The sequence below is a fragment of the Podarcis muralis genome, chromosome 16 (assembly GCF_964188315.1).
Source record: "Podarcis muralis chromosome 16, rPodMur119.hap1.1, whole genome shotgun sequence".
Classification (NCBI taxonomy): domain Eukaryota; kingdom Metazoa; phylum Chordata; class Lepidosauria; order Squamata; family Lacertidae; genus Podarcis; species Podarcis muralis.
The window spans coordinates 12,259,079-12,282,383 of NC_135670.1; the positions used below are offsets into that span (position 1 = coordinate 12,259,079).

General features: G+C 46.5%; 1 protein-coding gene across 1 annotated transcript; it reads right to left on the bottom strand.

The window, feature by feature from the left end:
- Nucleotides 1-2,192: 2,192 nt before the first annotated feature.
- Nucleotides 2,193-22,909, bottom strand: STIP1 (stress induced phosphoprotein 1). The gene is made up of 14 exons (XM_028709756.2): nucleotides 22,757-22,909; nucleotides 17,542-17,751; nucleotides 16,444-16,585; nucleotides 14,211-14,352; nucleotides 13,018-13,186; nucleotides 11,726-11,852; nucleotides 11,109-11,211; nucleotides 9,764-9,884; nucleotides 8,121-8,217; nucleotides 6,884-7,008; nucleotides 5,611-5,647; nucleotides 5,135-5,238; nucleotides 4,521-4,693; nucleotides 2,193-2,703 (listed from the first exon to the last, which is right to left on the bottom strand). The coding sequence occupies exons 1-14, from the start codon at nucleotides 22,763-22,765 to the stop codon at nucleotides 2,631-2,633; spliced, it is 1,632 nt and encodes a 543-aa protein (XP_028565589.1). The 5' UTR covers nucleotides 22,766-22,909; the 3' UTR covers nucleotides 2,193-2,630.
- Between the last annotated feature and the right edge of the window lie 396 nt (nucleotides 22,910-23,305).

The following is a 23,305-nucleotide window of genomic DNA, read 5'->3' on the forward strand; positions in this document are numbered from 1 at the left end:
CTGCAATCCTCCAGATGTTGCTGGACTCCCAGTTCCCACCATCCCTGACCACTGGTCATGTTGGCTGGGGCTGATGGGAGCTGGAGCCCCACATTTAGAAGGCCGCAGCTTCCCCATCCCTGTTTTTAGTTCAGATGTGGGGGTCTAGTGAGTGCTGCCCTCTAGCTGCTGTAATTAAGGGGGGACAGAACAGGAGAGACTACCCTCCTGGTCCCAGGGAATTGATCAGATCCATTAAAGGGCTTTTTACTCTGTCCCCTGAAAGACTCCACTGCTTTTGGAGGTGGTGACAAAAAGAGAAAACAAATGCGGGCAGAGATGCTTGAATCTCTGTGCAGTCCAGCCCCCTCCTTGGTCATCACATCCATCATTTGATGAGTTAGGAGGGAGTCAAAACCTGCCTCCTCCGCATGCAGCTGTGGAGGGGTGGGCAGGTTTAGAAGCTACACCTTTCTGTGTAAGCAAACAATTCAAACCTGGAAGTCCCCGATTAAAGTATGGCTGGAATGGGCAACCTTTGGCCCTTCAGAAGTTGTTGGACTACAACTCCCATCATCTATGAACAATAGGCCAGGTTGACTGGCAGTCATGGGAATTGGGAGTCCAACAATATGTCAAAGGCCACAGGATCCTTATCTGTGAAGTATGCCATTAGACAAATCCACAGAATGGTCATAGGGAAGTCAAGTCTTCTCTCATCCTCAGGGTGATTATGCCCCTAACCAAAGAATATAAACAGGCAGCCCACAGCTGGGCAATGAAAACTGGAGGAATTTAGAAAGGAAAGCACATCAATCCCCCTTATAGACCTGGCAGGCTGGAGAACCCAGACCACCTAGACAGATACATTGCTACAGTGTTATTGGGTGTTTGGCCATCCTTCAAGATTCCTGGAAGATTAGGCATCCCCGCAAGCCCCAGAGGTCCTTTAAGGTGCCTTTAAAAATCAAGCTACTATTTTCCTTATGCAGAGTCTAGCAAAGGGCAAGGAACATGTCCTTGCTTAATGCAAGAGTAAGGCCAAAGTTGACACTATTTCCTGGCTCATGTCAACATTTCTACCGGCCTTAATATTAAGTACTTAGGCAACACTTCAGTGAAATCTCAGAAGTCAAAGAGTTAAGATTTTCACTAATTGAGACATGTATTTCAGTGCCATATAGGACTAAGGGGTGACTCATGCCCTTTTCCTGGATACTCCACTGTCACTCACCACCCCAGACATGCACGATTCTGTGGTCACTGAGCACACTCAGACCTCATTCATCTAGCTGGGGATATTTTTCAATTTTTGGTCCCTTTACAAACATGCATTTCCCAAGCCTGCCTCCCCTTCGTATGTGGACAGTACTTTTTTTCTAAAAAAATATTTCAGGGTACTCTCATTTTGACTAAAGAAAACCACCATATTATAGTTAAAATCAGGAAAAATAAATACAGTAAATGGACAAAAGTACAAAGATTCACAAAATGTTTAGGGGTATGCGTACCCCTGCGTACCCCCAGAAAAAAAGCACTGTGTGTGGATGGTATTGTTTTGGTCAAGTTTGGAGAATGAGCTTGCAATAAAACAGCCTATGGACTTTACGCCAAGTACACACAGACCTAACTGCTATTACTGTAGTCTAGTTCAGAGATGAGGAGCCCATGGTCTCCCGTTGTTAGCCTTCTCCAATTAGTCCCAGCCAGCATGGACAATCACTAGGAATGTTTGTTTGCTCCCACAAGAGGCAGTGATGGTCACCAACTTGGGGGGTGTTTAAAACAAGGGTTAGACAAATTCACAGAGGGAAAAGTGACTGATGGCTACTAGCCACGATGGCTATATTCTTCCTCTACTGCTGGAGGCAGCATGCCTCTGAATGCCAGTTGCTAGAAACTGCAAATGGGGAGAGTTGATGCCATACTCGGGTCCTGCTGGTGGGCTGCGCATTGGAACAACTGGCTGGCCATTGTGAGAACAGAACCCTAGACAAGATCAAATTAGTGATCTGGTTTGAAGAAGAATTAAGATGTCCACAGGAAGGTACTGAAGAAATCACGCTACCAGAGACCATCTATGCTTGGAAAAGCCAAAGGCCTTGTGCAGACATGACTGCAGAAGCCACCTTTGATTGCCTGCTACGGGTGAGAGTGCCAGCATGCACATGCTCAGACCAGAACCTTGACATGAACGGAGGCGACTCGGGAAGCCAAGGCCACTAACTTTGCTTTTTTATTGGATGTGCAGCAGACGACAAAAAAAATGCAGCCTCACAGCCAAAAGAAACCAGACAAATGAACGAGTGATGCGCTTTCTCCACGCCACAGCCATCGGCAAAGATAATTAAAAACTTGGGAGGGGGGAGCGGGGAGGGAAAGAAGAGAGCAGCTCACAAATGGAAATAACTGCTGAGTGGCAGAGCGATGGGGCCACAATGACTGAGAGGCCACGCCCTGTGCTGGCAGGGTGCTTGATGTGAGCACACACGCATGTATATGTGCGAGAGAGACTAACACACCGCTCAACTGTACAAGTCTCTGCCTCTGACAGAAGGGGTGGGGGCGCCCTTGGACTGCGTTGCCAGCATCCAGAAGTCCCATCTGCCCTTTTCAACAGGGGAAGGAGGGAGGGCGCAGAGTCAAAATCATCACCGAATTGCGATCAAACCAACATCCATGAGCTTCTGGATTTTCTGAGCAATGACGGGATTCTTCAAGTGTCTGTGGGAAAGGAAAAGAGGAGAGTTGTGTCAAGTCAGGACCTTTGTCCCCACCGTGAGGCCAAACCATGGGATGGGAGAAACTGGCAGCCCTCCAGGTGTTGCTGGACTTCAACTCCCATCAGCCCCAGCCAGCATGGCCAAATGTCAGGAGCTATAGTCCTGCCACACCTGGCTCCCTCTCCCTGCCATAGCGGGATCTTTTTATCAGCATCAAGGCAAGGTTTCACTGCAAGCAACTGACCAGAGGGTTTCAGAGGCCACAGGGCAGCAAGGTGCAACTGGGCACTGCATTGTCAAAGCAGTGCATATGTCTAGTCCAGTGTTTCAAACTTGGGTCTCTAGCTGTTTTTGGACTACAATTCCCATCATCCCTGACCACTGGTCCTGCTAGCTAGGGATGATGGATGGGAGTTGTAGTCCCAAATCAACTTGAGTCCCAAGTTCATGAAACCTTGATCTAGTCTTTATGGATGCGTTCTTCAAAGCTTACCTCCACATCATTTTTATGCTGAAAAAGCCCCCCTTGGCTTATACTCAAGTGAGGGTCCTTTCGGGCTGCTCCTTCCTCCTCCTCCTCCAACTTTGCCGCTGGCAGCGGCGGAAGAACAAGCAGCCCGAAAGCTCCCAGGTTTGTGATGTGGTAAACCGGCTTATACAGTGGTGCCTCGCAAGACGAAATTAATTTGTTCCGCGAGTTTTGTCGTCTTGCGATTTTTTTCGTCTTGCGAAGCACGGTGTCAGGAAAGTTTTGGAAAAGCTTCAAAAATACCAGTCTTTAAAAACCTCAAAAAAGGCTACCACACCGCGTTCTATGAGTTGCTCCTCTAAGTCAAGTCGCAACTGTATTAACGGTGTTAAGAAAAAGGAAACAAACTTGCAAGATGTTTCCGTCTTGCGAAGCAAGCCCATAGGGAAAATCGTCTTGCGAAGCAGCTCAAAAAACAAAAAACCCTTTCGTCTAGCGAGTTTTTTGTCTTGCGAGGCATTCGTCTTGCGAGGTACCACTGTACTCGAGTCAATAAGTTTTCCCAGTTTTTTGTGGTAGAATTAGGTGCCTCGGCTTATATTTGGGTTGGCTTATACTGGAGTATATACGGGTATTACGTTTATATCTCAACTCTCCCCCACCCTCCACCCCGCAATGCCAAAGGACCTCAAAGTGGTGTACATAGATTTACCCTCCCCATTTTATCCCCAGTGTCTCCCTGTGAGTTAGGCTGAGAGACAGTGACTGACCCTGAGTGACACAGCAAGCTTCATGGATACACGGGGATTTGAATCCAGGTTCTAATCTGACACATTAGCCCAGAGTTGGTTAACTTGTTGCCCTGCAGATACTGTTGAACTACAAAAGTCCCATGAGCATCTGGCCAGCATGGCCAATGGCTGGGGATGATGGGAGCTTTTGTTCAGCAGCATCTGGAGAATCAAAGGTCAGCCACGCCAGGTCTTGCACATCTCTCTCTCTCAACCTCTCTACTTCTCATGTCTCTCATGGCACCACACTCCAAATCTCAGAAACTTTTAACATTTCTGAACTTTTAAGAAGTTCTCAACTGAATCCAGAAGCATGCAAAATCAGAATAAATGCAAAACAATTTGCCTACATGCTGATCTGTGCTTATTGCTAGACTGCAAAGTGCTCTGTGTCTTTAGTGGCCTTCAACATCAAACATTCCACTTATAAACTAGAACTTCACTGCCTGTGAAGACAACATGAGGTGGACCAGCACATCATCTGAGCCACCACACAGGCTGTGTTAAGAGCCATCACACTACCGTCCACACTGGTGCTTTCTCCCTGCCCTCACTTACTCGCTTAGGGCTTGTGGGTCTTTCTGCATCTGTTCAAGGATCAGCCTCATGGCCGGGTCACTCATGATCTGCTGCACCTCAGGGTCGGCCATGGCACGGCGCTTCACATCCTCAGGGTTGTCATTGCGGTTGTACTGGGACATGAGGCATCGCTGGTAGCCCTCTGTAGCTTCCTGTAGGAAATAGGCAGGACCATGAGGGCACTTCAAGATGGGTGTTTCCCCGCCCTCCTCCCTTGAATATTTTCACCACACCAGCAAAATTCTTATTTCTCTGCATTGGTTTTGATCACAAGGCTTCAAGGCCGGATGGAGGGAAAAGTTATTCGCCACCACCCCCTTGTGGGCCTTGAAAATTGTAAAGGCAGATTCTGCGTAACGATTGCAACAACCTTCCTGGTGCCCCCTAGAGGCTGCTGGACCACAACTCCCTTCATTCCTTTACCACTGGGACCACGCTGGCTGGGGATGATGGGAGTTCAACACCAGCTGAAGGGCACCAGGTTGGGGGAGGCAGAAATAGAATCCCCTCCATCCCCAAATTATACCTGAACATCTCTGAATCACCCAATGAGATTGATGGAAAGTAGATTTAGGATACAAGAACATGCTCACCTTGCAGTTGGAGTCCAGCTCAAGGGCTTTCTGGTAGACATCCATGGCTTTGGTATAATCTTTCATTGCTTCCAGTGCTGCTGCCTTGCGTGTGTAGCCTTTGACTGCAAGCCAAGAGCAAAAGTCATCAAACTTTTGAACTTACTTGCATCTTTTACCCTATCCTTCATATATCTCAGTTTGAGTCTGCCCACCCCACCCCCTTTGTTTATTCAAGCACCTTGTCCCAATTAAGTGCTCTTTAAGCTAACTGGCTAGCAGCTTGCCCCTCTCAGCCCAGATACTGCCTGGTGTTATCTTGAAACAAGGTGCACCCCCCATCACAATGGGATTTTGCAGATAACTGGCTGCTAAACCTAAACCCACTCTCCAACCATCACTTAAGCTGCATAACCCCAAGTCCTTGCCTGCTGACCTGTTCTTGCCTTTAACCTTCCCAAATCACTTCCTTCCAATTGACATATTCATGTACTTACTGAATGTGGGTTCCAGGCAGATACATTCTTCACAGTCCTGTGGAAGGAAGAGAAGCTGCTTTAAAAATTGATTTTTCAGGAATGAGTGCAAGGCTCATCTGTTCCTTCTCCAACCATTCCCAGTCAGAAAAGCCTTCCCTCCATCTGTACCCCCGGATGCTTATGCCTCTGCTATCAGACTGCCAAGTTTGGGAATGGGAAGAACAATCCATCTCTACCACTCCTAACCATGGAACCACACTGGGGGCCTAATTAGTCTGCCTAAGTGTGGGATTACCTTCAATTCCAGCAGGCTAGTGGTACCAAAGAATCAGAGATCACCTTCAGAACACCTCCCTGGAGAGGACTATAAAGCTACCAAGACCACATGGATTATCCTGAACCACCTATGGCTGTTTGTGGGTAGGTTACAGGCACAACGTTAGCTAGGCCTTGTTGTGCCAAGACACCTGAGCTTCTTTCAAGTAGTTGCTTGCAAAGCAGGGATAGGGAACCTGCGGCCTTCCAGGAATTGCTGGATTCAAACTCCTATAAGCCACAGGGAGAATGATGGGAGTTCTAGTCCATGACCATCTGAGGGACCAGAGGTTCCCTATCCCTGCTCCTAAGCCTAGTTCACATAAGTGGCAGATGAGGTGGCAAATTTGGGTCTGAACTTCAGATTGCAAAGGTCTTCCTTATAAAAGAGCTCCCTGCAAAGATAAAAAGCTGGACACCAAACAAGGTGGTTTCTTCCATGGCCAGATACCTTAGCAGCTGGAGTGTCTCTTGCCAGTTTCAGCTGGTCTACCAGCTATGGCTGTTGCTGAATGGGAATAGCCTTACCATTGGTGACCTGCCCACCTGACAAAAGTTGGCCTGTGGCAGGTAAGAATCTGGCTCACTGACTGAATTCATTCCCCCACTTCTGGTGAAGACAATACTAAGCTTGATGGACCAACAGTTTGGCTCCATACCAAGGCAGCCTCCTATGCCTACACCTCAAGTTTCTCTTAACTTCTGCGTTGAATTGTCTGCCACAGAGCTCCCAGCCTTGTAGAGGATTTGGGGTCACATTTAAAGGGGCACATGTGCTGTGCACAGGGAGTGTGTTGTCAGACACAACCAACACTCCCCTATATTTGGCAGAAGAAGGAAAATACAGACAGAAAAGCCCCTTTCCAGGAAGTGTGCCCACCAAAACTAATCTAACACTGAAGAACCCAATGAGCTTCTGGTAAGAGCCCTTTCCCCCCAGAACACAATTTGCACAACACTGGCCTAGGATCCTGACCTTTACTGCTAACTGGAACTCCAGCAATTTGGTGTAACAAGCAGCTCTGTTGCTGTACAGTTTGGCATCGTTGGGGTTGCGTTTGATGGCTTCTGTGTAGTGTTTCATTGCTTGTGGATAGTCCCCTGCGAGGGAAGGAGAGTCATTAACTCATATAGAGGTTTTTTGAAGGATCCAAATTCTCCACACGTTATTTCAATAATCCTTACGAAGGACTGATTAGGCACAGCTAAGTGTGAACTCCATGCTGAGAGGCAGTTGACTTTCCCTTCGTATCCAATGTTTAGGCCATGTGTGCAATTTCATGCCTAGCCAAAAAATAGCACCACCCACGGAAAAGCGGGAGCTATTGGCAGGCTTGGCAGAACCAACAAGTTTGCAGAAGTACAAAAACATTCTAAATGTTTGTACTGATAACAATGTTAACTATAACCTAAAGAAGGGAAATCCCCAAAGGCAGCCTAATAAGGACTGGCTATACCATGGAATTCTGAACGGCTGGGGAACCACAATGGAAAGGCATGTGGGGCAAGGAATGGAATAGAGGTCCTGACTGATTGCTCCTGTTCACTTTTCTAGCTAGGAAGGGATGCTGCTTTCCAGCTCTGCTTCCTGGAGGCAATGGGTTAGCTACTGTGGAGAAGCAGGATGCAGGACTAGATGCAGCAAGGCTTTTCTTGTGTCAATAACCATGTTAAGGTAGGTTAGCACTATCAACCCCATATTGTAGATTGGAGAGGAGGCAGTGTTGGGAGAAAGGAGGCTTATCTAAGCCCACCTTGTGAGTTTATGGCCAGATGTGACTTGGGGATCTTGCAAAGTCTGCACATTCTTTACCAAAACATCAACTACGAAGGGAGGTCTGGTTCACCAAAGTAAGACTTTTGTTGAATTTTATACCATTCTAACTGGAACGTTATTACTTGCTTTTATAGCTGTTTTTATTGATTGTTATACCTGTACATTATATGAAAGAAATTTTATAAAGTGACAAGCAAACTACATTAGTTACATGGCTTAATATGCTCCCAGTTCAACACATGCCCTTACAGAAACTCAGTCACTATGGACAGGATAGTTAGGCATCTGGGCCTATTTCTTCTGCAAAAATCGATCACTCAGCTACTCTTGCCAGTATTTCCTAGACAGTCTCTGCAATTAACAAGGAGCCCCCTGCTCTTTGCAGTGGCTACCTTTCAGTACACGGAACAATGGACACGCAAGCACAGTCCCTTACCTTTCTGGAAACACTCATTGCCTTTGTTTTTCTCTTCCAGAGCAAGATCAGGATTTATATAGGCGACTCTTTCTTGCTCTTTCAAGATTTTCTCAGCCTGAAACAGAAAGTGAGCTTGAACAGTCCTGTCAGATCTGAGGCAGCAGATTTATGAAGCAGCTAAGCCTTATTGAATGGATTCAAGGTGTCAGTGCTATTAGAAAATTTGGAGAGAGGGTCCCTATCCTTCCCCAGCAACCCTAACCTAAGAAGACTGATAGCCAACCTTTCAATTGTAAGCAACAGCACACCATATTATCATGCCAGCTTACACACCACCTACCTAAATGAAACAACTTTTGACTAGTCAGAGGACCGCATATAAAGGGAGCAGGGGCAAATGAGTCTCCTCAGAGAGTTCAGTAATTCAGCCACATCAATCCTGATATGGCCATAGTCCAGGGGATGTGCAGAAGAGCCTCCTCATCAAATCTCAAAGAAGTAAAAGAGAATGTGTTCCTAAGTAACTGGCACCGAAGCCACATAGGGCTTTAAAATGGTCACAATCACCCTGGACGTGAATGAATAGCCAGTGTTAACACTCAGGGTCATAGCCAACTATGTTATATTCAAAGTAGAATCACTGAAATTAATAGGTCAGTCAGGGCAGACCAAGGGTTCCCAAATGCTGGTCTGTGGACCACCAGTGGCCCACAAACTCCAGTCAGGTAGTCCACAGCAGGTCTATGGGTTCGATTTTGAAGATGGGAGGCAGCACATTCACTGCATCAAGTATGGTATTCATATTGATTATTGTAAAAAAAAATATGCTACTTTTGATTCTTACGTTGTATTTTATTGTATTACAATTTGAATTCTATGAAATTCAAACCGCAATACAGTAAAATACTGCAAAAAAGCTATAAATAGACAATTAAAAATCAACAGCATTTAGCACAACACATTGCAACAGGCAAAGAAAGCATTGCACAGCCCACCAAAGCTGTAAGCAATTTTCAAATGGATAGTGGGGTAAAAAGTTTGGGAATCACTGGCGTTGACAATACTGAACTAGATGGACCAAGCCACCTGATTTTAGCATAAGGAAGCACCAGCAGAGACTACGGAGAGGGGTCAGAGTTTGGTGGTAGAAGACATACTCTGCGTGTTGCAGGTCCTAGGTTCAATCCCTGGCATCTCCATTTGAAAGGACCAGCTAGGAGGTGACATGACAGATATGTGCCTGGCGAGCCACTGTCACAGTAAACACTGAGCCAGCTGGACAAATAGTCAAAACCGATAGAAGGCAACTTCCTAAATGTCAAACGTGGTGCCACAGCTCAGTGATGGAACATATTCTTTCCATGCAGGTGGTCCCAATTTGGTGCACAGCATCTTCAGTCAAAAAGGAGCAGATAGCAGGAGATAGGAGAGAGTCCTCTCTGTGCTCAAGACACTGGGGAGAGCTGCTGCCAATCAGAGTAGACAATTCTGAACAAGACAGACCAATGCATGGCTGGGAAAAACGGGTGGGCCACAACTGCACGGGGGAGCCAGAGTTTGCAGATTCGGCTGGAGTATGGATTTGTAGGCCAGCCACATCAGGAGTGGGAGAGGTTTCCCAACCCCGAGCTATAGCAAAGCTCTTGCAAACAAACACTTGCCTGTTGACACTTTTTCAGTACATCCGGAGTCCGGTGTTCAGCCAGAGACTTGTTGTAAAACTGAATGGCTTCCTTGTGCTTTTCCTCCTTGAAGTAGGAATTGCCAATCCGGGCATAAGCTCTATATTCAAGAGAACAGGCCATGGAATGAGCGGCTGGAAAGCATCCAATAGGTGAAGAACCCTGACCCATGATTCCCAGGAGGCTTTGTTGCAGGGGAAGGGCAGGGGCATGCAGGACAAAGACAAATCCCATGCTAAGGGATGCTAGGAAAAATAATCTTTATATACATCTATGTTGCGAGCACATTTGGAATACTGTGTACAGTTCTTGCTACTGCTTCTTAAGAAGGATACTGTAAACACAAAAAAGAAAAGAGAAAGGAAGAAAAGAAAGCAACCAAAATGGATCAGAGGGATGGATCAGGTGTATAAAATTCTGCACTATGTGGAAGAAGTAGATAGAAAGTGTTCTCCCTCTCATAATACTAAAGACCCAGGGTGGATTATCCAGTGAAGGTTACTAGAAGGAGATTCAGCACAGGCAAAAACAAGTACATCTTAGAATCATAGAATTTCAGAGCAATGCAGAACTCTTTTGCTTAACATGGGGCTCAAACCCATGACCCTGATATTAAGAGTCTCATGCTCTATCAACCGAACTCTCCGTCATCGTGTCTTCACATACGTTAAATGATGGAGCTTGGCTATGACCAGATGTGGTGATTGCAGCCAACTAGGATGCCTTTGAAAGGGGATGAGACAAATTCAAGGAAGGAATTAAGCTATCAAGGGCTACCAGTGGCTGAGAGGGCTACTGCACTCAGCTCTGCTTGGGGGCCTTCTGGTTGGCCATTGTAGAAAACAGGCTCCTGCTGGGTCAGGCCAAACGTCTATCTAGTCCAGCCATCTTCTTACATTTATGTTAGGCAGGCTAGGCAGGGTAGTGATTTTATAGCACAGCAGAATCTAGGTCACACAGCACCATGCAACAGAGTACATTTCAAGCCGTCATGACTCAAGTTTCCATTCAGCTCATGCATAAAGCTTTATTCAGTCAGCAGTCAGGTCTCATTAGTTCAGGGGTGGGAGACCTGTTGCCCTCCATTAGATCACAATTGCCATCATCCCTAACCTGTGGTCACACTGGCTGGGGCTGAAACAAGTCGGAGTCCAACAACTTCTAGAGGGTCACAGGTTCTCCACATCTCTCACCCCTGAATTAGCTCAACGTCTTAAATTAAGCAACCACGTTTTCAAAAAATCAAATGCTCTACCACATAGCTCAGTGGTGGGTGGAGCCAGAGGGGAAAGTGGGCAGAGCAAAAAATGTGAATGCCACTCACTTGGCAATCTGCCGGTAATCCTCCCGGTTCTCGCGTCCCACTTCAATGGCCTGCTCACACAGTTCCCGGCACTTGTTGTAGTCCCCCTTCTCAAAATACACCGCTACAGGAAAAGGAAGGGGAAAGACACAGTCGTGAACCCCTGATTTCCCAAGACTGGGTGAGCTACAAACGAAGACCTCTGGCTGGGAAATCCATAGCCTCCGTCTAGTTTTATTTATTATGAAAATAAAATTTATGTGGCGTTTGGCCTGCTTTCAAGCTATCAGTTCAGGCCTCTGGCAAGAGCAAGCCATCTCTCCAACATTTCGCTCCTAATCTTTGTCAGAGCAAGTTGCTCATTCCGAGCTATCCATGGTCCCACAACCTTCAACCAGCCTTAACTTCAGCCTCACTGCTTTCTCTGTTAGTACCCAGGAATGGACCAGTGCACGACAATGACCAAACATATGGGGGGGACACAGGGTTCCCACCCCTGGTTTAAAGGAACCTTACTGACCTGGTTCAACTCCAGCCCACGCTAAGCTTTGTTTTTTTGCCATTTCAAACCTACCATAAGGCTGTTCATGCACCTCAGCTCTGCCTGGGATGGGAAGAATGATGCCCCACAATCTCACCTGCTTGGTTAGTGATGTATGTCATATTGGTTGGATCCAGCTCCTTTGCTTTGTCATAATGCTTCAGGGCTGCCTCAAAATCTTTCTTCTTATAAGCCTCATTCCCCAGTTCTTTTTCCTTAAGAGCCTGAAAGGCAACAGACACTCAACTTAATAACTAGTATTGCAGAATGGCAAGACATAATTCAGCCAAAAAATCTCCACCTTGCCAGAGACAGCATTTCTTATGCTAAAAGCTTTGTAAGTGTATTTCAAGGATGGCCATTTGAACCTGCCCAGTGTTTGAGATCAGTTGAGACCCTGAAAAACCACACCCCTCGCCCCAACTTCAGGTGTTAGGTGTGAAGCTACCAGAGAGCTTTATGGTTCTGGCATCCCAGCTGTGGAATACCCTCCAAGACAGATCTGCTTGTTACGGACATCAATATATTTTGTGGGCCTGGTGAAAGCTGCAGCATTCCTTTAATGAGGATATTTTGATATTGCCACATTTTTCTGATAATGGATTTCTGATGTATTTTAGTACCATTATTTATCAATTACATTCCCATTCCACCCAGTGGTTGACATTCTGGGCAGTTCACCAAAACAGAGTATAGGGTTCTTTTGAACCAAGTTATACTCAAAGTAGACCCACTGAAGTTCATGGACCTAAATTTGCCATGTTGATTAATTTCACTGGGTCATGTTAGACCTAATCTGTAAGATATAAGAGTAAAGGTAAAAGACCCCTGGACGGTTAAGACTATAGGGTTGCTGCGCTCATCTCGCTTTCAGGCTGAGGGAATTGGCATTTGTCCACAGCCAGCTTTCTGGATCATTGGCCAGCATGACTAAACTGCTTCTGGTGCAATGGAACACAGTGACGGAAACCAGAGCGTATAGAAACGCCGTTTACCTTCCCACTGCAGCGGTACTTATTTATCTACTTGCACTGAAGTGCTTTCGAACTGCTAGGCTGGCAGGAGCTGGGACAGAGCAACGGGAGCTCACCCTGTCGTGGTGATTTGAACAGTTGACCTTCTGATCAGCAAGCACAGGAGGCTCAGTGATTTAGACCGCAGCACCACCCACTCCCTTAAGTACGAGTTTTTGATTACTGTGTATTAATTTTGTTTTTATGTACCCTCGGTATTTTGTATGGTAATAAATAAAACCTGTGATAAGATGACAGCTATAAAAAAGCTTTTAAGAAAAGGTGGCCAGTCAATATATCTTCTGAATAAGGTACATAGTGCTGAGAGGGAACACTCTACTATTGCAGCCAAGTCTCCTGGGCCAGCAGGCAGTACCTGCTTCTTATTCTCCGGCAGGTCTTGCTCCATGGGTTCTGGCTTGGGCTCCTTCTTGGGGGGTGGCGGAGGGGGCGGAGACATTGCTTCGTCCTCATCATCTGCACTGGCCAAGTCGACTCCAAGTAGTACCCCAAGGGTTGTCATCACTCGCGGGTCCTTTAGTTTCCTGTCACGAAGGCAGGCCACAAAATAGGTCACACAGAACTGCAGCCTGGTGGATTAAGTGCTGGAGACTTGAGGTTGCAACCAATGTTGGTCTGGCTCAGAACAGACCCATTGAAATCAATGACTGATGCAGGTCCATTCATTTTAATTAGACTACTCTGAATAAGATATAGGTGGACATAGCCCCCAGGATCTAGTTCTGTGCAAGTCAGTGTCAGACTCCATTTTCTAACTGTGAGACTATTGAATACTCCAGCAGCTTTGAGGGGCAGCCATGTTTCTGTGATTTTTCTGAAATGGACCAAGTCCATCAATTTTATGAAAGACTGTCTTAAAAGACACCCTGTTTAAGGCTCTTTGAGGTTTTTGCTACAAACTTCCTATGAAACTGAAGATCCTTGTGCTGAACGCCACCCACATTAACTCAATTTCCAATACTATGCACGAAGCAGGTTTTTTTCCTGGTTGCTGCCGGACTTCAAGCACATTAAAAAAGTAAATATGAACCCTTAGTTAGAAATTTAGAGGTGCTCCTGGATCTCAATAAATTTTCATTCCAAAAGACTTTGAATATACCAGGTTGAAGACATTCTGCTGAACACTATGTTTTATCTACTATGCCTGACAGTTATATTTTTACTTTTGCTATATTCTACTATTGTGATTTAAATATTTCTTAAGCTGCCTTGCACAATTCCTATATCCTGGAATTCATTTTAATGGTGTTCCCTTCAAGCGGTACAGCTGCCATGACAACCTCAAACTGCCCTTCTGTCAAGTTCACAAAATTATTAACTGTGATAGTTAAATTATATTCACACACACAAAAGCAATGTTATCTGTGAATGCCAAAATACTGGCAATGAGAAGCAGGATAAGACAATCACCATCAAGCTCCACTTATGAGCTCCCAGGAACATTTAGCAAGCTGTGAGATAGAATTCTGGGCCCGATGAGTTTTGGGCATGACTCGGAAAGACAATTCCTACACCATACAATTCCCAACTCCCACTCCAGGCACTTACGCCCCCAGGTCTGAAGGCTTGTTGCGGAGCTGCTCAATCAGTTCTCTGTAGCTCGGATCACTGAGCAAGCCTCTTGTGCGGGGATCACTCTCCAGCTTCTGATAAAGGTTGGGCAAGTTGAAAGGGTTCATGAGATTCCTTTCTGAAGGATGACCAGGGCAGGGGAGAGAAGAAAGGCAATATCAGTTTTGAGTGACACACAGCGGCATTCTTGACAACAGGGCCTTCCCCCCTGCCCTCCACCATCTGTAAGCTCTGGGAAAACCCAGGGGGAAGATTACCTCATGGAAGGTGTGAGGTTCCTGCTGCCACATGCCCACATTATTCACATCTTTCAACAGCTAGACTGTGTGGAAACAGCAGTGCTGCTGAATACCTGCGGTCCCCGAGCTAAGGAAACAGAAAGCCCAGCCTACAGTTCTGACTCACACTAATGAGACTGAAGCCCAGCTATCTGCAAGATCTAAATTCCTTCTGGAATAGGTGTCTGCACTCACTGCAGGTCTTGGAGATAGCCTGTAGCTATCTTATCCATGCAATCTAGGGAAGTCTTTGCCAACCTGGCGCCCTCCATGATAGTGTTGGCTAGGGCTGATGGAAGATGTAGTCCAAAACATCTAGAGGGCACCAGGTTAAAGAAGGCTTTGATAAGGAAACAGAAGCACTCCCTCTTTCCTTCATCTTGAGTGAGTTCAGCTGGTGGAGCAAATGCACCAGGCACTGAAGACCTGTAGCTTCATGATTTTCTGTCAAGTAAAAGGGTATTGGGGTGTTTGGTTGTGCTAGAGATGCACCATGATGTTTCTTCTCTGCGCTCCTCCTAGCAGTCATTCCTCCTCTGGTCACTGCTATGGATGCCCGATTTGTCGGTCTCCAGAAATTCTGTGTCACTCAAGAGCTCTCTCCCTTTTTGTGGTTTCCAGAAACGGGTATTCAGAAACGTTACTGTCTCCAACTGTGCAGGCAGAACCTAGCCACCATGGCTAGAAGCCTCGGATAGCCCTCTCTGCCATGAATTTGTCCAATTCACTTTTAAACCCACCTAGGTTGGTGGCCATCACAGCCTCCTATGATAATGCGTTCCATAGTTTAACTACACACAACATAGTACTTTCTATTATCTGTCCTGAATCTTCCAACATTCAGCTTCAAGGGATTTCCACAAATTCTAGTTCTGAGAGAGGGAGAAAAACTTTTCTCTAGCCAATTTCTCCATGCCATGCATAATTTGATAAACTTCTATCATGCCGCCTCTTGTCTTTAAACTAGAAAGTCCCAACACTACAACTTTTCTTCATGGAGGAGTTGCTCCATCCCCTTATTTGGGGATGTCTTTTTGTAACTCTACAATATCCTTTTTGCAGCGAGGCCACCAGAATGGTACACAGTACAGTTATGCTCTTATGCTGAGCATTTGAAAAGCTACATTTTAAATTTTATTTTAACCCGTATTTTAATTAACTGGGTTTTTTTGTTTTTTGTTCCCCCCCACCCCAATTATGTTTCGTTGTAATTTCATTGGTGTTAGCTGCCCTGAGCCCGGTTCTGGATAGGGAGGGCGGGGTATAAATAATTTTTTATTATTATTTATTACATCAAATCATTTTAAAATCCAAGAGTCTTCAAAGCTCAGCCGTGTCGCTTAAGCTCTCCCAACTCAGATCTGTTTCCAGACAGATGTCAAGTGGGGCTCTCACAACTGACAGGCAACCACCAAGAAAACCTTCATGACTTTGCTGGAAAAGCATGTGCCATCACAACATGGCCCTCTTATCAATAGTCAAATCCAGCTATATATGTATTTGATGCTCTTCAATTTTATTATTGAAATCTGCATCACAACCCCTGTACCAAAGCCATTTCCCTTTGTGGTACAGGGTACAGGCAGGGAAGGTTACTGCAATCAGTTGTCCTGTAGTTATGAAGCTTCATCAGCATGGATCCCCTTACGCCAGCTTTCCCCAACCTGCTGCCCTCTAGATGTCAGGGGACTCCCAACTCCCATCAGCCTCAGCCAGCATGGCCAGTGATCAAGGCTAATGAGAGCTGCAGTCCAATAAAACCTGGAGGGCAGCAAGGTTGGGGAACACTGCCTTTCCTAGGCCAATTTATCCAATTCCTTGTCATGGGATAATTTCTCAAACTTCCATGTCACGTTAGCCACAGAACTAGTTCATGTAGGCAAGTCTTAAGAGATAGGGAAGGAAGCAGATCAGGGTGTGGCTTCCATCACCTGCATGCCTGGACTCCATGTTTTGCAGCCCTTCCTTCAACTGTGCGTTGCCTGGCTCATGTTTCAGCCCTTCTGCATATGTCTTCTTGGCCTCTTCAAAGCGGTTCAGAAATTCCAAGGCAGCTGCCTTTCGGGAATAGCCCTTAGAAGAGAAGAAGAGCAGCCAGGTCAGCAAATACGGTATGAGACAAGGCAGAGCAGCCAATATATCAGTCTTCCAAAACTCACAGACATGAAGGACTATACAAAACTCTAGTTCACCCATGCTTGAAGGCAGCTGCTTGACTAATTGACTATGCCAACTACCAGTTGTTGCAAACCAATGCAACAGTTGCAAGGAAGAACCTCCTTTAGCCTGCAGACTTTGCATATACAACGGTGGTGCATGACACACTTTGGCCAAGTATCTGCAGTATGATGCAGTAGGTTAGACCTGGGTTCAAATCCCTACTCAGCCATGGAATTCACTGGGTGACATCAAGCCAGTTACTTATCTCTCAGTCTGACCTACCTCAGGATAGGGGTGGGGGAGAGCAATTTATGCTACCCCGAGTGCCTTAGAAGGATAAAAATGTAGTAGGAACTTCAATAACTGATTTTTTAATTGTCTACACTGACCGATAGTGGCCCCCCAAAATTCCATTCAAATGAGAATCTTACCCAACCCTGCCTGAAGATGCTGAGGACTGGACCTTATACATGCAGAGGACATGCTTTACCACTGAGCTACACAGTGCTTCCCCAGCACGCACAGAAAGAAAATGCTACGCCTGAACTGCAGCGACTTCATTGACAGGCATTTAATGCCCACTTCTCTCTTGTTCCTTGTGAAGTGAGGGAGGGCAAAACCTTGGGGCTCTCATTCTGGAATCACGTCCACCAAACAGAATAATAGTATACGGCAAGGATAGGGAAACCTTCACCCTCCATACGTTGCTGAACTACAACTCCATCCCCTTGGCCTTGCTTGCTGGGGCTGATGGGAGTTGACAGTTCAGTAACGTCTGAAGAGCCAAAAGGTTTCTCACACCTGGTGTATGGAATGGGCATTTCCCCACAGCTGTGTCATGTCTCCTTGGCTAGAAGGAGGTTCCTCACCTTGCCCCACTCTGGCTTCAGTTCAATTGTCTTGCAAGCATCTTCCAGGGCTTTCTGATATTCGCCTTTCTTGGCATAAGCAGCAGACCGATTGCTGAACAGCACATGATTGGCAGAATCCAATTTGATGGCCTCTGAGTAGTGCTTGATAGCTTCTGCCGTGTTGCCTGAGCTCAGGGCTTTGTTACCCTTCTCTTTCAATTCATTCACCTGGTGGGAATTAAAAAAGAAGTCAAAAGCTTGCTGAGGATTCTGTGCACCAGTAACCCAGAAAAAGAACCTATTGCTCCAGTGAACTACTTCTTACCAAACTCTGAGCATCTCAGATGAGTAAATGCCCTGATTCTGACTCCCACTGTTGCTATAACCTTGAATTGAGGCATTTTTGCTAAAAATTGGAGTTTGATGGTCAGCAAGCAAAAGGCCCTCCTCTCTTCAGCAGACTTTTTAAAGGTTTTTTTGGGGGGGGGGGGGCGGGGAGAAAGTAAGTTTCTGGCCCCTGTAAGTTTATTGCACACCCATTTTCAGCTACTTACCCAAGGCAAAACACACAACTTATAGTAATAATACATCAATGCAATTTTTACATCTCTAGATAAAATCCTAGCAAAAGCACTATAAGGTAGGTCAGCATTACTTATCCCCCTCCTCTCAAGCTTTCCAGCTCCTTGAGTGGGATACAGGGTTAGCAAAAGCACCTGACTTTGGAATGGCTTGCCTCTTGCACTCCCATGGTGTGATTTTGCCTTTTTACATTTGATTGATGCTTTATGGCATTTTTGTACAGTGGTACCTCGGGTTAAGAACTTAATTCGTTCTGGAGGTCTGTTCTTAACCTGAAACTGTTCTTAACCTGAAGCACCACTTTAGCTAATGGGGCCTCCCGCTGCGCAATTTCTATTCTCATCCTGAAGCAAAGTTCTTAACCCGAGGTACTGGGTTAGCGGAGTCTGTAGCCTGAAGCGTCTGTAACCCGAGGTCCCACTGTATTTTGTTTTAATATGCTGTTCACCACTTTGGCAGAAAGCAGCATATAAAGAGTAGGGGGCGGAATTGCAGATGGAGGGGCTGAGGGTGGCTTGTGAGTTAAGGGCAGATGCAAAGATGTGAACCAAGGAATTCCACAGTCTCTTAACCTCTTAGCCACTAAGCAGGGACAGGGAGAAAATGGATCACGATCAACTGGCTGAGTTACCCATTCCCAACTGCTTAACAATAGCAACAAAACATTATTTTCCCACCTAAATTAGGTTGCTGAAATTAAGGAAGTACTGAACACAAATCCCAAGACTTGGAATATGTTCAGAGGCACCCTGCTCCTTAACTCTTACTCTGTATCTTTTGTACTTGACCAGGCATAGGAAAACCTGGCCCTCCAGCTGTTTTGAGACTACAATTCCCATCATCCCTGACCACTGGTCCTGTTAGCTAGGGATGGTGGGAGTTGTAGTCCTAAAACATCTGGAGGGCTGAGTTTGCCTATGCCTGTACTTGACTTTCATTGGTAGATCTTGGGAATGCGCTTTTTTGTTTTTTAAAAAAGACCCCCAAGTCTGCCTACCTCAGATTATAGCAACTGTAAGAAATAAACAGACTTCAGCTAATGAAATCTGTGCAGTGTGGCAACAGTTGTGAAGTGGTTCAGGTTTAGGTTTCTTGTACTCTAAATATCTGCAATAAGACACCAATTCTCAACCATCACTTCCAGACAGAAGTCAGTTGTTGGGCATTCCATTTTATAAGGCTCCCCAATCAACCTGGCTGAATTTAGCTGCCAGGGCTTATGCTGCACAGGACTGCATTCACATATGCATCTCTATAGGGAATAATATATTGCACTTCTTTGCAGTTTTATATGACACAGAAAGTGTTGAACCCTCTATTGCTTAAAAGTGGGCGCACTTTTCTTCTTACGAGTGACAGCTGTGAGACACTTCTTTCCCACCTGAAGGTGAGTAAGTTGGCCAAAGCTGCTGCAAGATATTCCCAGCGACTGTTTCCCTCTAGAAAGAAATGACATGAGCCTGAGGGACAGGCCCCCAGGTATGAGTCACCGCCTCCACAGGTAGCCAAGGGAGTTGAAACTGCAGCATCCGCAGCCCAAATGAATTAGCAGCCCACCATCTGCTGATGCAAATAGAATGTTGTCCCTGCTGTGTCCAAGGCTGCTCCTAAGGGGGACAGGAAGCTGGAGGCAGCTCCCTCTGAATCACGGCTCTATTCAGATAGGGGTTGCTTGCTGAAATTACAGACAGCCAAGGGGAAAACAATCTCCACTTAGCGGCATTAATTTGGGACAAACCGTTCAAGCTACACATGTAAGGATTTTAGAGCCCTTTCAGTCTTAGAGAGACACAGCTGTACAATAAAACACAGCAAGATGTCACATGCAGAAAGGGCACAAATTGGCAGGCAAGGCATGGAGGTGGTAAACTTTCTCTAGAAGCAGCATATTACCCTACAGCCACACACCAAACATTTAGGAGGGACAGTGGGGAAAGAAAGAAAGCTGAGGCCAGTATTGTGAAGTGATGCAGGTGGACTACAGCCAGGTTGCCATGGTATAACCTTGGCAGATTCACCTAAACACTCGGCGCAATGGGCTCTGTTTTTCACTTGCCAGTGTGGAATCACCACCTCGCTAAGCTTGAGGCCTGTTTTGTTGAAGATTACTTTCTTCCTATACCCATTTTCACAGACAAAAGACACACTTAACAATTTGGAACGGGGAGGCAGCTCCTATGTCAGGAAGTGAGCTGGCACCATAGCTCAGTGGCATACCACATGCTTTGCAAGCAAAATGCTTTAGGTTTACAGTAGTTCCAATTTAAAAGGCTTTTTGCTAAGAAGACTGGGAAAGACCTTAGTGCAACAGTTGCTAGTCACAGGAACTGCCTTATGAAGAATCAGGCTGTTGGTCCATCTAACTCAGGACTGTCTACACTGTCTAGGAGTGCCTCTCCAGGGTCCCAGGTAAAAGCCATTCCCAGCCCCTACTGGGAGATGCGAGGGTCTGAACCTAGGACCTTTTGGATACAAAGAACGGGTCTCTATGTTGACCACTGCCATCACTCCCAAGTGTGACAGCAATTCCTACCTCAAAAGTTTCCTTCTAGCAGGTGCCGAACATGCTGCAACATGCAGGCTGTGATCGGCTCAGAAGGCTCCTTTGGAAAACAAACAGGCTTTTTAAAAGCTGCAATGCCCCACTGAGCCTTGCTCAGCCTAACTGCTTGCTCCATCTCACAAGGGTTATAAAGCTGCATCCGCACCTAAAGCACTTCACTCAGAAAACTGCCATCAACTTGCTCATGCTACCAAAACTATACAATTCACCTAGAAATATAGGAAGCTGCCTTTACTGGATCAGAACTTTGGTCCATCTAGCTCAGCACTGTCTACACAGACTGGAAGGCCTCCAGCTTTACACCATTCCAACTTCCAAGTCCTACCTAGAGATACCAGGAATTACAGCTGGGATCTTGTACCAACAGAGTAAGAGCTACATTAAGCTACAGTCCTTTGCCTAGTTCCAACGGTTCCACACATACTGTCACCATGTGCCCCTAAAGCTACTCTACAGATCTTCCTGCAAGATTATTCCTGCCGCAATCCAGGCCTTAGGAATCACAACCCCTAGTGGAGCTTCCATAAATATTAAAGATCAAATTTCCAAAATGAGGTAGAGCTTTTGGCATTTGTGCTATTTTAATTGCATGCTCCACAACAGGCTACCCTATCTACCAAAATCCATCAGGCTGCTACATCTTATTCAAGATGTCTGTCAAGATACTGCTTCCCTCATGGGCTCCACCTCAAAGACTGCATCCCAGGACTGAGGAGGAAGGTGAGGATTTCAGCTTGGGAGGGGAATACTGTGGTGAGGAACAATGCAGAGTGGGAAATGGGGATTACCTGAGGAGCAGTACTAGCTGCATTGGTGTGGGGCATAGCTTGAGGGGTAGGCTTTAGAAATAAACTTATGCACATAAATTACCTGTGATGGTTCAAGAGTCCACTCACAGTAGATCCACACCATACATTTAAAGCACACCCAATGCACATTTAAAACTCATGACCTCCCCCAAAGAATCCTGGGAATCATAGTTTGTTAGAGATGCTGCGAACTGTAGTTCTGTGAAGGGAAAAGCTACAGTTCCCGGAATTCTTTGGAGAAAGTCATTAAGTTTTGAATGTATGGTATGGCACCATCTTCAAAGCATCACAGATTACTTATTAATATAAGTTTTTTCCTACAAAACCGAGCTCACAAACCATGCTGCAAGGAGCCTCGCCTCAAGCTCTAACTCTGTAGCCACCTTTTTAATGGTCTCTCGTTCTCATGACCTCTTTGATGATAGTCCTTAATTCCCATCCTCCAATGACATTATTGGTTCAATGACCCCTGCAATCAAGGGTTATGTACATTTTATGAAATTAATAAATCAAGCTTATTGCGACCCCTCACAGAAATCTAGTTCCTCTGCCCCACACACTACTGAATCCACCAGCCCTACAAAGCCTGCCATTCAGCCCTCCAATTCATATGCCACAGCCCCTTCCCCCTACACTCCTAGCCCTGCCGTGATACCCCAGGACCCCTAATTCGGATGTAGCCCCATCACACTACAGTATGTATTTGCTGAAAACCCCTCCATGATGTCTGGCACAGAGCCCATAAACCTTCCCCACTTCAGACAAGCCTAGCCTCCCCCCCCCCCCGCAGACCCCCTTCCCCAACTCAGATCTTCACACGAGGCCTTGCAGAGCCCTTTATTTCTTTATCCCTTCAGGACCTTCGCAGTTCAGCCACTCCCTCCCGCCTCCCGCAGAAGGCCCCTTATGAGGAGGTGATCTTGCTCCCTTCAAGATCCCCTCATGACCTGACCTACGAAGGCTTCCCATAATGCTTTGCACAGGTATAGCCGCCCCCTCTTCGCAATCATCCCGTCAAAAACTACTCCGGACCCCCTTCCCATTCCTAACACCCCCCCTCAGTCCTTCCCATGGTCCTTTGCCCCGACCACCTTTTCAAAAAGAAACCCCCTCTCCCGTCAGAACCCCTTTTCCCCCAGAATCCCTTGCAAAAAATAATCTCAGCAGCACCTCACACCACATTTTCTCCCCCTCTCTCCCCTTCCCGAGACCCCCTCTAGCACCGCCACCTTCCCATGAGCCTTTGCGGTTACTAAAAAGCTCCAGCCACTTCGCCCACCTTCTCCATGGCGCCGGCCAAGTCTCCCGCGCCACCGCTGCCGCTTCTAGTTAAGCCTTTCCTCCTTCCTGCGCCCGCCTTTCCTTTTTCCCACCAGCCTTCTGGAACCTGCTAGAACCCTCCAGTCCCCGCCCCTGCCTTCTTATTGGATCCCGCCTGGCGCGAGGCCGCGCCCGCTACCCCCCTCATAGGGCGAAGGGGGAAAGGCGGGGTCTCTCCCTGATAGAAAATCCGTCCTCGGCACGCGCCATTGGTCCCAACGCTTGACAGGCCCGAGCGGGGCGGGGCTTGATAACGGCAATTGGTGTGCGTCGCTGTGTCATTTGCCAAGCGGCGGCCTCGTTCCTCTGGAACGTCCCGCCTCCGTGTTTCATTGATCAAAGCTGCGCTGCGGTCCTATTGGGTAGACCGTGAGTTGGAACGTCACCACAGACTGCGCCCATTGGCTGGAGCTTTGTTCGGATTTCTCCGCCTCCCCATCTTTCTTATTTCCAGATTTTTCGTCGTGGGACGTCCTTGAACGCTTAGAGAAAAGTGGCATACAGTAAT